The sequence below is a fragment of the Macrotis lagotis genome, chromosome X (genome assembly GCF_037893015.1).
Source record: "Macrotis lagotis isolate mMagLag1 chromosome X, bilby.v1.9.chrom.fasta, whole genome shotgun sequence".
NCBI lineage: Eukaryota > Metazoa > Chordata > Mammalia > Peramelemorphia > Peramelidae > Macrotis > Macrotis lagotis.
The window spans coordinates 490378408-490393224 of record NC_133666.1 but is presented as its reverse complement, the minus strand read 5'-3'; the positions used below and the strand labels follow the sequence as shown (position 1 = coordinate 490393224).

General features: G+C 30.9%; 1 protein-coding gene across 1 annotated transcript in view; it reads left to right on the top strand.

Annotated features, from left to right (window-relative positions):
- Positions 1-14817, top strand: part of NETO1 (neuropilin and tolloid like 1) — a 263184-nt gene that overhangs the window by 127329 nt on the left and 121038 nt on the right. Inside the window, exon 7 of the mRNA XM_074200098.1 lies at positions 5775-6003. Within this exon, the coding sequence (XP_074056199.1) occupies positions 5775-6003 (229 nt within the window). The remainder of the gene's footprint in view (positions 1-5774; positions 6004-14817) is intronic.

The window sequence follows — 14817 nt, the reverse complement described above, 5'->3', positions numbered from 1 at the left end:
CAATCATGGATATAAAGAGTGTCCATGTAAGTTTGAAATTCTAGGGAGGATTCATTCTCAAAATTGAATGAGAAAATTTCAAATGATTTCAGAGAATATGAAAATAAAAAAATTCATAAAAAGATTTTACTTCAATTGAAAAACATATATCAGTTATAGTGTTCTACATCATACTATAAAAACTGAATGAAAAATATCAAGTAAATTTAAAAATGTAACTGGTATGATGCTTCAATAATTGAATGATTTCTAATTTTATTGGACTGGGAGAGGTTTCAATCTCTCCCTCACATGTTAATTTAGACTGAAATTTTTCATTATCTTCTATTTGCAAACATTTTCTTTATTAATGGCACATTTAAAAAGAAAGGCCTGAAGTAGATCCTAAGGAATACTAGAATTCTGTGCAAATTTATAGCATGCAATACCTAACATCCTTTTTTGGTCCTTGGATGATACACACAGAATTAGTTATCATATGCTCATGGTCTTCCAGATTTAATGAACCAAAGAGAGCTTGTGCTCTGGTGGTTAATTTTCCTGAAGACACAGGGTTACTTCCTAAGGCATCTAAAGAGAATTTTAGTAGAGGTAAAACAGGCATTTTTTTCCTAACTGCTGCACTTCTATTTTATCCTGAGTGAGATTTCCCCCCCTCCTTCTATAATACTGTAGTCCCATGATTCTACTGTAAATTTTATGGGTCACTAAGAATGAATTTGAATCTCTCTCTCTCTCTCTCTCTCTCTCTCTCTCTCTCTCTCTCTCTCTCTCTCTCTCTCTCTTTCTCTCTCTCCCACTCTCTCTTTCTCTACATATATATATATATATATACATATATATATATATATATGAATTTCATTATAAAGCTCTCTGCCATTATGACAAGACAACCTGGGAATAGTAAAAGTTATTATTGATTCCTAAGTTTAGGTCTTTTCAGTATTGATAGGATCATTCTGAATTTTACCCTCAATAGGACAGAAGCTTGAACTTTTCCAAAAATATTAAAATGCCCTACCATTGATCCCTGTTGGGGAAAATGCCAGGTTATGGCATGGAAACAAACACTTTTTTTCATCAATAATGTTTTATTTCAGAACTAGCTGATAAACATAGACTCAAAGAGTAATCCAAGTGAGTATATAAATATAAGTTGGGCTCTGATATATTTAATTTTTATTTTAGTTAAATAATTTCTGTCATTTCTGACTTTTCATATCCCCATATGCTATTTCTTTACAAAGATACTGGAGAGGTTTAACATTTTTTTCTCTAAGTCATTTTACAGAGGAGGGATCTGAGGTAAATGGGGTTAGGTTGCATGCCCGTGTAAGTATCTGAGGCTGGATTTGAACTCAGGAAAATGGGTCTATCTGATTTCAAGTCCATGCTGGGCCACCTAAATTGCCCCATATTTAATTTTAATTTGTATTAAATTAGCTAGGAAAATTCTTTGGATAATTGTCCCTAAATAATCACTATCATCTATATATCATCATGCAGGGAGGGAAGAAAGAACAAAAGAAGCTGGAAATATGCTTACTATTTGTGGAAAATACTTCTTAGTATGAATGTCTAGCTTTATTTGCTTTGTACATTAAAAAATTATTCTCTGCTTTCCACACTATAGTTTGATTATTAAGTCAGATATTGCTGGATATCATTCAAATATTCTGGAGCTCTTCATGATCTCCTTAATCAATCATGCTGTCATTTTAAACCTTTGGTGATTGATTAAAAAAAGAACTTATCAAAAATGATTCACTGTGCAGAAAATTATAAACTAATGGTTTTATTGAAGTTAAATATTATTCGCAGTTTATCATCATTCCTTTTCTTCAATATGCATGCAGGAAAGATTTCTGTTATTCTCTAATTTAAGTTAAAGAAATATCATGTAGCAAGTATTTTCCTTTATTATGATGCTTCATCCTTTAAAATGACATGACAATGATAAAATCATAATGTAACAATCGGCATCAATTATATATGGCACAACTGTAAAAGAAAAACCTTTAATGAACCTTATTATCTGCCTTATTATCTGAAGGAATATAGCAGAATTCAGTTTTTTTAAAAAAGCAAAACTAATACCTTCCTGGTGTACTACATATTTTTTTGAAATGACTAATGATCAATGTTTAAAATTATTTCAATGAGCCCAATATGAAGAAAATATAGAAAGAGGCAGAAATTGGCTATTCATATGTCTCCTGAAAATAATGTATTTTAAAAAATAAGAATGACCTTTAAGTAAAGAATATATGTGTGTGTAATTAAATTTAAAAGAATATAAATAAATCAGTTAAGAAAGGATATACAGAAATTTCTATAGTAAAAACTAAATGAAAAATGGAATTATATTCTACTTGTTCTCATCTCATCTATCTTAGAATTATACCCATAAAAGAAAGATTTTTTGGTTATCAAATTTCAGGGAGTTCATTAACTGCAGGGTAATACTTTTTCCTAATTTTTTAAATAAAATTCTTCTTGCATTGTAATATTTATTATGCTTGAACTCCCTTTGAGATAATGGAAGCATATATGTCATTTTTATTTTTAAGGTTGCAACATTTCTTGGCATGGATAATGCCAAATTTATTAATCAAATACTTTATTTCATTAAGAATGAATAGTAAATACTCTATTGATGTAATTTGGGTAAATATAGTAATATCTTATTAGAAGAAATGTGAAGAAAAAGAAAATAGAAGAAGAAAGAACTAAAAGGGGAAAGAGAGTCAGCCTAATTCCATAAAGAATAGGTTAAATCTTTCTCTGACATATATTGCTTTTTGACCCTGAGCACACGACTTAAGCCCTCAGTGTCCCAGGCAGCTGTCTAAGACTCTAAATTAAAGAGTAGAATCACATATCTGCAGATAAAAGGGGTATTAAAAAATGTCTAGTTCAACTCTCTCATTTTAAAGAAGGGGAATTGGAAGTCCAGATAAATGAAGTCAATTGTCCAAGGTAATTGCCTCAGTTCCTCATTTAATATTCTGAATTTGTTGAATTGTAAACCTTTGAAAATTCTTAGGGAAAAGGAATATGTACTCTATATTGGTTTCAGATTATATATTATATTCTATATATTTTATATATGTTATATATTATATGTTCTATATACATACATATATATATTGGTGTCCTTTGTGCAACACCCCAAAATAGAACTGACTGGTAGTTTTGTGATGCTTTATGCATGAATGTATTCTTAGCAGACCTGGTAGTATCATTAAGACTTCATAAATCAAGCCCAGTGCACTTTCTTGTAGTATTTTGAAATTTAAGTATATCTTTCATCTGCCTTATATGTATTCAGTGATCTTTTTCTCAAATCTTACTCTTTTAGTCTCCATTTGGGGTTTTCTTGACATGCTATTTCCCTCTTCAGCTCATTTTACCAGATGAGGAAACTGAGGGCAATTAGGTTTAAGTAACAGTAAACAGAGTTACAATCTAGAAAGTGTTGGGCTAGAGTTGAGCCCATGAAGGTGAGTCTTCCTGACTGCAGGTCTGGAACTCTATCCACTGGGCTATATAGCTGGTCCTTTCTTATGAAGAGATTTAATAGTCCTATACAAACATTCATAGATTTTTAGATGTGGTTAAAGGAATGGAAGATTGTTTGGAGGTGTTTTCTTGTGTGTTTGTGCGTGTGTGTGTGTGTGTGCATGCATGTGTGTTTAAATGACATAATCAGACATGTTTCCTTTTTAGCAGGATGATATGTAGGAAACAATAACAGTAAGTGCTAGGCTTAACATTTTATGAGATTGCAATATCTTGAAGCCTCTATGGATTTTGTTGTATAGATAGGAAATATGAATTGAACATCATAATAGCTATGTGGATAATTTGATGAAATATTAACAAGAAACTATTTAGTAGTAGATCATTAGTAGATTATGATGAGAAATAATAATCCATTTAATAGATTAAAATAAAATTACTGTATTTTTAATTAGTCTGTAAATGACCAAATAACAATTCTCAAGACAAATTTCAGAACTCTACATGTATGGAATTTAATTTATATTATACTTCCAGGAATTTGGAAAATATGTATTAAACTCAACTTGGATTTTTTTCTGATATTTTTAAAGAATGATAATGTATGCTATGATAAATCAAAATTCAATCCTATCTAATCTTTCTTTATGACTTAATAACTAAGAAGGAAAGATGTGTATTTGATCAAAGTGAATTTTATTTCTATTTCTTCCTTACTTAACAAGTCATCATAATTTGTCATAAGCATATCCCTCTGGATTTGATTCTACATTTCACAATTTTTTTCTCCAACATGCAGAATTATTCATTTTCTTCATGTTATATTTCTGTTCCAAGTATTTGGCTTTAAGCATTATTACATGTAATATCCTATAATGTTTTATGAAAACCTATTAACATTTATATGATTGCATTAAAGACTGCTGAGAATGATTTATCTTTGGATATAGAATTCATAACAAATACCTGAATTTTGGCATCTTATTTTCTTTGTAAAATGTGAAAATTAACTTGCAAGAAAATGGATCAATATGTCTTGAGGAATAGAAAAAACTTCATTATGTTAGATTCAGATATTAAGAAAGTATGAGAATTAGTGTAACAAGAAATTCTTATAGAATTATTTCATAGAACCTGATCTGTATTTGCCATTTTAATACATAATTCTTTTTGGATGACAATATTTATCAATATAAGATAAAGAGAAAATGTTTGATATATATGGTAGACTGATTTTTCAAAGAAAAAACAAAGGATGGATGAAGACATTTAGGCAATACCTGAATGCCTTATGGCAGAATTGTTCCAGAACCATTTCAACTTTTACTTTTATTGGAATTGATTGGTTGTGGTTATGACAAAATGCTGCAGGCAGAATGGCAATGTTTACAAGTCTCTTCATTGTAACAATGGGTTAGTAAACTTTGATTAGATTAATCAGAAGTTACAGGCTGAATGTCCCTTTACTTGGTCTGCTCTTACTTATGTATTCATATAATTTCTTTTTTAAAAAGCTCTTTATTTTATTATTTAAAACCATAGAGCTCCTTATTTTACTATTTAAAATCATAGAATGGGGGCAGTTGGATGGCACAGTGGATAGAACACTGGCCCTGAAATCAGGAGTACCTGAGTTCAAATTGGGCCTCAGATACTTATTAATTGCCTAGTTGTGTGACCTTGGGCAAGTCACTTCACTTGCTCCCATTACCTTAAATTAAAAATAAAGTAAAATAAAATCATAGAATGTCAGAATTTGAATTAATCTTAAAAATCATTTAGTACAAGTTAAAGATTATTTAGCACAATTTCTCAATTTTATAATAAATTAGATTTTATTTTTTAAATTCCTCTCATGGTTTACTAGTTAACTCCTTAGGATATCAAAATTTTTTGTAGGCCCATTTTCCTCTCACTTCATTATTAAATTATTAAATGAGGGTAATGGAAATTTAAAAGGTGATAAAGCAAATAGTAAAAAAGCATGCTGAAATTAAAACATAGATAAATAGTTTCAGAATAAGTAAGAGACAAGTCTTAGAAGATATCTGAATTTAAGGATTTTTATTAGAGGGGAAAATGTCAGAAGACTGTTTTGGAACAATCTTGTATTTTGGAAGTTGTTAGTTCTTCACACCCTTACCAAACCTGATAAAAATCAACAGAATGTGTCTTAAAAATAAATGCAGAGAAGATTCTATTTATTGAAACACAATATTTTGATTTATAGAAATTATTTGACTTTTTTTCAGATTTATTTACGATTCTTGGACTATGAGATGCAAAATTCAAATGAATGCAAAAGGAATTTTGTGGCCGTCTATGATGGAAGCAGCTCCGTAGAGGATTTGAAAGCTAAGTTTTGTAGTACAGTGGCTAATGATGTGATGCTGCGCACAGGTCTTGGGGTAATCCGCATGTGGGCAGATGAGGGCAGTCGAAACAGTCGATTCCAGATGCTCTTCACATCCTTCCAAGAACGTAAGATTTTATGAACTAGATTGTCTGTCCATCGAATATGTTTTATCAATGCAAACCTCACAAACTGTTGATTGTATTTTCGTTCTGCAGTTTGAGCATGGCAGGGTATTCTGTAATAAGTTGTTTAAAATCCCTGAGTTCTTTTATTCTCTTCATTTGTGTTATATTGGCAGATGACAGTCAAGTATTACATTTCAATTATTTATATTAGACAGGATGTCATGTTCTTGTTTTAGATGGTTCATATATTTCATTGGGGAAGTGATGACTTGTTTGAATTTTGAATTAGCTCTTTTATATAAGTGATGTAATGCCTTTTAATGAAGTTTAAGTCATTTTTTTTAAACCTGGATAAAAAATGTTATTTGCACAATTGTCTTCAGAAAGTTTCCATTTAGTCATGTTCATTTAAGATTATCACTATCATGACTTAATTAGAACAGACAAAAGAGAGATTTCTTAGAAAGACTGAAAGTGAACAAAATTTCAAACAACATATTAAATTGCAATGTCAGTGGGACACACATTTTTGTATAAAAATAAATAGAGAAGAGAATTGTGGCTCTTTTTTTCCCAGAAAAATGAGAATTGAAGAAGTAGATTCCTTTGAAACATTGTTTATAACCATTGGCTGTTAGAGCATAGTGTTCTAAACATTGATCAGAAAGAGGAAACAAAAAATATAACCACAAAGTCAAACCTTGGATGATTGAAATAAATAATTGTGAATAAAAAGCGAGACTAAAAGACAATAAAAGCAAAAAGGTATCATCTTTGCCTTGGCTTATCATTAGTAGGACATGGCATGGATATTTATCTGTTTGTCTTTATTACTAATAAGAGACTGAAATATCTATTATTGTTCATATATGAATATTTTATCAAGCATTTCAAGTATCCTTATGCTACTTATGCTATCCAGATTGCTAAAATCATCATCTTCATCACCATCATAATATCTACTACTTATATAATATATTATGGTCTGTGAAACACTTTACAAATATCTCATTTTACTGTCACACCAACCATGGGAGATAGGTAATGTTGCTATCCTTATTTTAAATGAAAAAAATGGAGGCAGAGATTAAATGACTTGCCCAAGGTCACACAACTAAATAAGTTTCTGAGACCAAATTTAAGCTTGTATCTTCCTGGCTCTAAGTCCAGTGTTATAACCCATTGGGTATGCAGCAGCTTCCAACTTTTCAGTATCTGAGGGTCTAATGTGTGCCTCCAAATTTCCATTTAAATAACTGACAAAAATATTAAATATAGTATATCTTGATTTCTATAATCATTTGACTAAGTATTTTTTGACATACTTCGCAAGTTTTGTGATCAGTGTTGTTATATTACAACAATGAATGTTGTATGATAGCAGGTCAACTGTCTTCATAGATATCTACAAGGCACAATAATAAATCACATGTATTTCTTTTAAAAAGTCATGCATTTGTCATTCTTTTTTTTTTGAATTTTTGAATTATAAAGATTTTATTTACTTTGAGTTTTACAATGTTTCCCCTAATCTTACTTCCCCCCCACCCTCCACGAAGGCAATTTACCACTCTTTACATTGTTTCCATGAGAGAGAAATCATATCCTTAAGGAAGAAACAAAAAGTATAAGAAACAGCAAGATCAGACAATAAAATATCAGTTGATTTTATTTTTTCTAAATTAAAGCTAATAGTCCTTGGTCTTTGTTCAAACTCCACAGTTTTTCTCTGGATACAGACAGTATTCTCCATTGCAGACAGCCCCAAATTGTCCCTGATTGTTGCACTGATGGAAGGAATGAGTCCATCAACAAGTCCATCAATTGATCATTGCCCCCATGTTGCTGTTAGGGTGTACAATGTTTTTCTGGTTCCGCTCATCTCGCTCAGCATCAGTTCATACAAATCCCTCTAGGCTTCCCTGAATTCCCATCCCTCCTGGTTTCTAATATAACGGTAGTGTTCCATTTGTCATTGTCTCTTAAAAATTTTCCTATTAGAATTTTTCACAATCTATGTTACACAGTTATAATTTTCAAATAAATCAAAGTTCCCATAATTACATTTAATTGTAAGTTGAACTTTACTTGACTTAAGTGATTATCAAAGGAAGAGTACTACAAATATGATTAAAGAATGTATTGAGCATGGTAGATAAGCTTTTAGCTGATTTAATAATAGGAAGGAGGAAAGAAGGAAGAAAGGAAGGAAGGAAGGAAGGAAGGAAGGAAGGAAGGAAGGAAGGAAGGAAGGAAGGAAGGAAGGAAGGAAGGAAAGGAAGGAAGGAAGGAAGGAAGGAAGGAAGGAAGGAAGGAAGGAAGGAAGGAAGGAAGGAAATAGAAGGGAAGGAAGGTTTGTACATGTATTAAACATTTATTTTGAGTCAAAAACTGTGTAAAATGCTAAGGATAGGAATACGTACAGAAACAAATATAGCTCCTGACCTCAAGAAACTTACTTTGTAGTAGGTAAAGGCAAAAAAAGTTAAAGAAGTGGTATCTAGGGCATGGGATTTTAGTTGGTTAAGCTATACAATGAATGGAATTCTAAGGGGGTAGATTAAAACAACCTTTTGCAATGCAATGGTATATTGATTTGATTATAGTTACAGAACAGGCATAGGAAGAGAGAGGAAATAGATCAACAAGGATGCACCTGCGATGAGGTGGTAGGCTAGAAACAAAGTAAAATCTAACTGGAACATGTTTAAATATAATGGACCATATGAGTTGCTCAACAATGAGAACAGTAAGACTTAGAGCAAAGTTTCTGAACATGAAATGATTAAAACCTCCAGGATTTGATAGCTTGTCCTTGCACTTAGTATTATGGACACCTTTAGCAGTCAAGGAAAACTTATGGACCTTTTCTTGGATTAATATTTTGAAATACATAAAGTAGGATAAATAGGATGGATATGCCCAGGTCAGTAAAAGGTCTCAAGATTATATTTCTTGAATTTCAACTGAGGAAATCAGAAATTGTATCTAGAGAAGATATGATACTTGCCTTCAAACATTTAAAGGATTGTCTCACAGAAGAAAGAATAATTTCTATTTGTCCCTAGAGAATGTAATGATGAGCAAAATGTAGACGTTTTCAACAATCATATTACTTATCAATATAAGAAAAAAATTTTTTAACTTTTAAAATTAAATAAATGATTTAAAGGTAATAAATTTTTTTTGTCATAGGAATTGGACAAGTATTTGAATTCTTCAGATACACAAAAGATCTTATCCTTGACTTGATCTACATCTCTAATGTTTGTTCTACCAGTGATTCCTTCTACAATTAATTAATGAATTTTATTAATACAAGTATAATAGATATTATGGCATATTATATTATTCTAGATATTTCTATTAATCTGGGTTTCAAGATATAAAAGGCAATGCTTTGAATTAAAAACTTTCTGAACCCTAACTATAAATATTACTATAAGTCATCTTTTGAAAATTATCAGGAGAAAATATTCTGATTTTGCCAAATTAACAGTCTGTGATGTTTATCTGGAAAAAAAGAAATATTTTTAAAAACCACTAATCCAGGGGTGGCTAGGTGGCGTAGTAGATAAAGCACTGGCCTTGGAGTCAGGAGTATCTGAGTTCAAATCTGGTCTCAGACACTTAATAATTACCTAGCTGTGTGGCCTTGGGCAAGCCACTTTAACCACATTTGCCTTGCAAAAACCTAAAAAAAACAAACAAACAAAAAACCCCCACTAATCTTCTATGTTCATGAATTGCTGATGAACTGTCACTTTTTTCTGAGTGATGAGTGTAACCTGAATGTATTTTCCCAATGTATTTCAAACCATAAATTTATCAACTATAAACTAAAAGTCTAAATGCATATTTTGTTGTTTCTGTCAAAAATCCCCTCTGTGTCATGTTATCTATACATTTTCACAGAGATGAATTTTCTACAGTCACAAGAAATGTGCTGACTACTGATACTACATACCTAAGATCAAAGTCACTCTAAGATGAAACACTTTGACTGTAGAGTGTTGTCTTTAATCAACACTTGGAAATAATCAGATCATCCAGACGGGATTGAATTTGCAAATCCTTCAGATATGCATCATTCTGAAAGCAGAAAAAGAAGGAAAAATAACCAGGGGACCATTCTGAAATGGGCAGCATGAATCTTTTAACAGGAACTTCAGATGTAGAAATCAGGGACTTCTCATCAGTTGACATAGGTAGTATTTGAGTTTTCCGGATGGTGCCATCTTAATGAGTATTAACAACTTTTGTAATATTTTATTTTTATTATTAATTTGCATCATTTTATATTTATACTATTTGCATTATTATATTTTGCATTAGTATTACAAATTATTAAATTTTCTTTCAGACAGGTAAGTAAATATTAATAATAACAAAGTAGGCTTTTGGATAGGAAAGCAGACTACAGCACAAGAAATGAGTGATCAGCTTGTGTCTGACACATATATTTCAAAAATATCCTTGCCATTTTAGCAACTCTTAAATATTCAACAAGTTTACTTCCCAGCTGAATGTCAGAAAAGTATGGGAGGGTAATTAATTGTTATTAGTAGTAGGAGTAGTATCTCAATATGTCTTAAAGTCTTATATGAGGGGGCAGCTAGGTGGCATAGTGGATAAGGCACCGGCCCTGGAGTCGGGAGTACTTGGGTTCAAATCTGGTCTCAGACACTTAATATTTACCTAGCTGTGTGGCCTTGGGCAAGCCACTTAACGCCATTTGCCTTGCAAAAAAACCTAAAAAAAAGTCTTATATTGGAATCTGAAGTTTAGAATGAGCCTTAGAGATAGTTCATTCCAATCTCTTCATTTGATTAATGAAAAACATTAAAAAAAACACCTAAGGTCATAAAGAAAATTTCATAGCCAAAATTGGAGCCCAGGCCTCTGAAAACCGTGTCTACTATTCTTCTCATATCATAATGCCTTTTTTATCAAGACATTTTTTACTTTAGAAATAGAACTCACAAACTTCCTTACCTAATGTGATAATCATTACTTTATCGCCTCCCAACTTAATTGTGTTACAGGAATTGTCACTTTCTTTAGCAAATAAACACATGATATATTGTTAAGAATCTCACTGAAAATAATCCCCATTCTTTTTTCTATTTCTGTGATATTTGTACAGTGAAAGAATCACTATTTTTTTGTTCCATTAAATATTCAAAGAATTTAGGATTATTGGAAAATATGAACATTTAACTTAGTTTTTAAATCATACACAATCATGTAAATGTGATGCCAGCAAGGTGGAACAGTAAACAGAGTGCTGAACTGTTTAGTCAGAAAGAGTCTAATTTATATTATGCCTCAGACACTTAACTGGCTTTGTGACTGTGGGCAAATCATTGTATATCTGTCTGCCAGAATTTCCTCCTCAATAAAAAAAAAAAAACGTAATCATAATGACTTCCCAGGAATGTTGAGAGAATAAAATGATCAAAAGTGCTTTGTAAAGCACTTTGAAAAACTTAAAATGCCAAATAAATACTAATTGACAACAACAACAACAAAGAAAATATGAATGCCTAAATTTATAAGAACTCAAAGGAGAAGTTGAAAGTGTATTGCTGAGAGAGAATGCTAAAGCTTACTGCAAAGTTAGACAATTATAAGTTCCTCATTTTCATTAGAATTATTTTATACATTTTTCTGTCAAGTGTATCTCTCATTTAAAAATGAATTTTATGTGGGCAGCTTGGGTGGCTCAGTGGATAGAGCACCGGCCCTGAAGTCAGGAGGATCTGAGTTCAAATGTGATCTGAGACACATAATAATTGCCTAAGTTGTGTGACCTTGTGCAAGTCACTTAACCCCTCTATCTTGTAAAAACTAAAAAAAAAATAAACAAAAATAAATAAAAAATGTTTAAAAATTCAGAAATCTGTGCAAACTCTGATGAAAGAATGCTAAGGATATAAGAAAGACTTCTGACATTATAACTTGTGTGGTCTTTGACAAATAATCCACTCTTACTATGCTTCAATTTCCTCTCCATTGAACTATTCTTATAGAGACTCCTCCATATACTAATTTTTAAATTTCTTTTTACCCTGACAGTGATCACTGTCTTGATTTATGAAAGATATACAATATCTTGCTGCTAAGAACTTTGTCTCAAAGTTATCATATCTATTTATGTTACACCTGCAAAGTGGGATGGCAGCCTAACCAGTTTTTGAATTAAAACATCTCACATTTATATGAGTTATTTTTTCCATAGATTATATTTTGGAAAAGTTTGATTTTTACTATTTTGAGATGATGAAACTGAGACTTGACTAATTTAGTTGAATTCAATAGTAATAATAACTAAATATTAGGGAATATAGAAAAATTTAAAGTGTCAGACCATTTCTAGAGGATTGTTTTGGGGTTGAGGAATTCAATTTATCAAGGGAACCCTAAGGTGAAGAAGTTTGATTCTGTATTACATGAAGATCAAACTCAAGATGTTTAGTCTGGAGAAGACAAGGCTCCAAGTAACAGGAAAGCTATCTTCATGTACTTGAAAACCTTTCCTATGGAAGAGAGGCAGTACTTGTTCTCTTTAGTCCCAGAAGAAAGAATCAGGATCAGTGAGTAGAAGGTAAAAAGAGTGAAATGAATAAAAGAGGCAAATGTAGAATGGATACAAAAAGAAAAACAAAAACAAACCAAAATAAAAAAAGCTTCCAACTAGAGCCCAAACAAAAGGGAAATAAACAGGGTAGAGAGGCAGTGGTTTATTATCCTCTGGAGATTTTCCACAGTGAGTGGAAGGTAACCCCTTGTCCCATGCATTAAAGAAGAGAGTTAATTTTTTGTTCATTTAGATTAAATGACCACTCCATTCCTCTGAAATTCTGAAATTCTACAATTCTGTGATTTAAGCCCTGTTGTTGAAGAAAACTTTTATTCTATTGACACATAAATTCACACTCACCAGTAGAAAATAGGGCTGAACTCATAATCTCCTGATTTTCATCCAAAAATTCTTAATAATTTCATTAAATTGATTCTAGTATTTTCTGCATTGTTTTAAAATAATCAACATCTCTAAAATGTATGCCATACTCAGAAATATAATAGGATCAAACAAAAATAGTTATCTGACCAACTGAGTTTTGAAAAATTCATTTAACTTGATCTGTTACTATAATTATCACAGTTGCTATCTATCCTGAATTTCTAACTTTCTTATGCAAATATTTCCTTCTGGTTCCTGATTCCTTCTGGCAATGAATCCTATTAAAATATCTGTACTGGCTCTTTACATAACTTTGTTCTATTAATTTCAATAAACAGTCATTTAATTAATTAGGTCAATTAAATGTCTTCTTTGATTCAAAGTATTAATCATCATAGAATAAAAAAGAATAAAATTTATCTTGAAATTTGACTTAAATGGTACTATTTAAAAAGGAAATTCTGTTCAACATTATATTTATATAGATCAGTGTTTAGATTGATTTTTGAGTTTGTTTCATTTATATTATCTGAACACATAAGAGCTAATGACAAGGATACAGCTTGTTCTGACAACTGAGAAAAATCATTACATGAAGAAAGTAAATCTGTGATGGATATCACATGACATGAAACTATAACTGAGCTATAAGTAGGATATGAGACAAATGGTACTTTGGATCCAAGGAGTCTACATATTGTAAGGAAAGACCTGCTTCCTCCTTTAAGGCTGCTTAATACACTTTCCTATTGTACAAACATCATCCTAGCTCCTTGGCTCCTGGTTCTCTGGTAATATTGTTTATGAGATAAGCTGCTCATTACAAGAATGCACCATATATCTCACTTTGCTCAACAATAAAATTAGGGTGATAATAATAGCACCTACCTCCTAGTGTTGTTTTAATAATCAAAGGATATAATATTTGTAAACATTTAATGTAGTGCCAGGCTTATAATAGAAAGGTACTTAATAAATTGTGGTCCCCTTTCTTCCTCTTAGGAAGAATAACCCATTTTCCACTTAAAAGAGATAAAAATATTTTCTGTAATACATAGAGCAAAGTAAGTTTTCTCTCTAGTCCCCCCTTTGACTTGCTAAGGAGAATCTCTAACTTGTGTTGATAAACATAAAATACAATTTACCTTGATCTTTCTGCCTATCTGTTTCTCATTTTCATTCATTTCTCCTTTCTAATGTGAACCCCAAAACAAAAGCTATTACTTAAATATTATTTAGAGTAATGTTTCATTTATTCAAAGATTTATTATTGCCTATTTTGGTATTATCTTAGGACATACCCTTCTTCAGATAAAGAAGTTTTGTAAATTTCACTTTTATTTAAACATAGTAATCTAGGAAGGTAAATATCAAAGTTTTCCATGTCACTTTCATGAGAAGTGTTTTGAAAGAATGGTATAGAACTCATATAAAAATTGATCCATAAGTATGAATTGTGACTTAGAAAATCATATATTAGAATTAAGCCTTTTGTATTTTTATTTATTTTGTTAAATATTTCCCACTTACCTTTTAATCTGATACTGTCTCACTGAGGAGTTTACTAATGGAGTTCTATACCACTGAAAAACTATTGACTAAATTTATTTATTTATTTTTATAAGAATCTAGTATTTTGCAATCCTACTACCCAGCCCAATTTTTAAAAAAATATAAAAATTAAAAATAAGATAATTGTCTGTGTGTGTGTATATACATACATATATATAATATATTTTTATATATATATATATATATATATATATATATATATATATATATATATAACAAAATCATTTCCTGCCCAGGTTATTTTTTTCATAGGAAGATTTTATTTATTTTAAGTT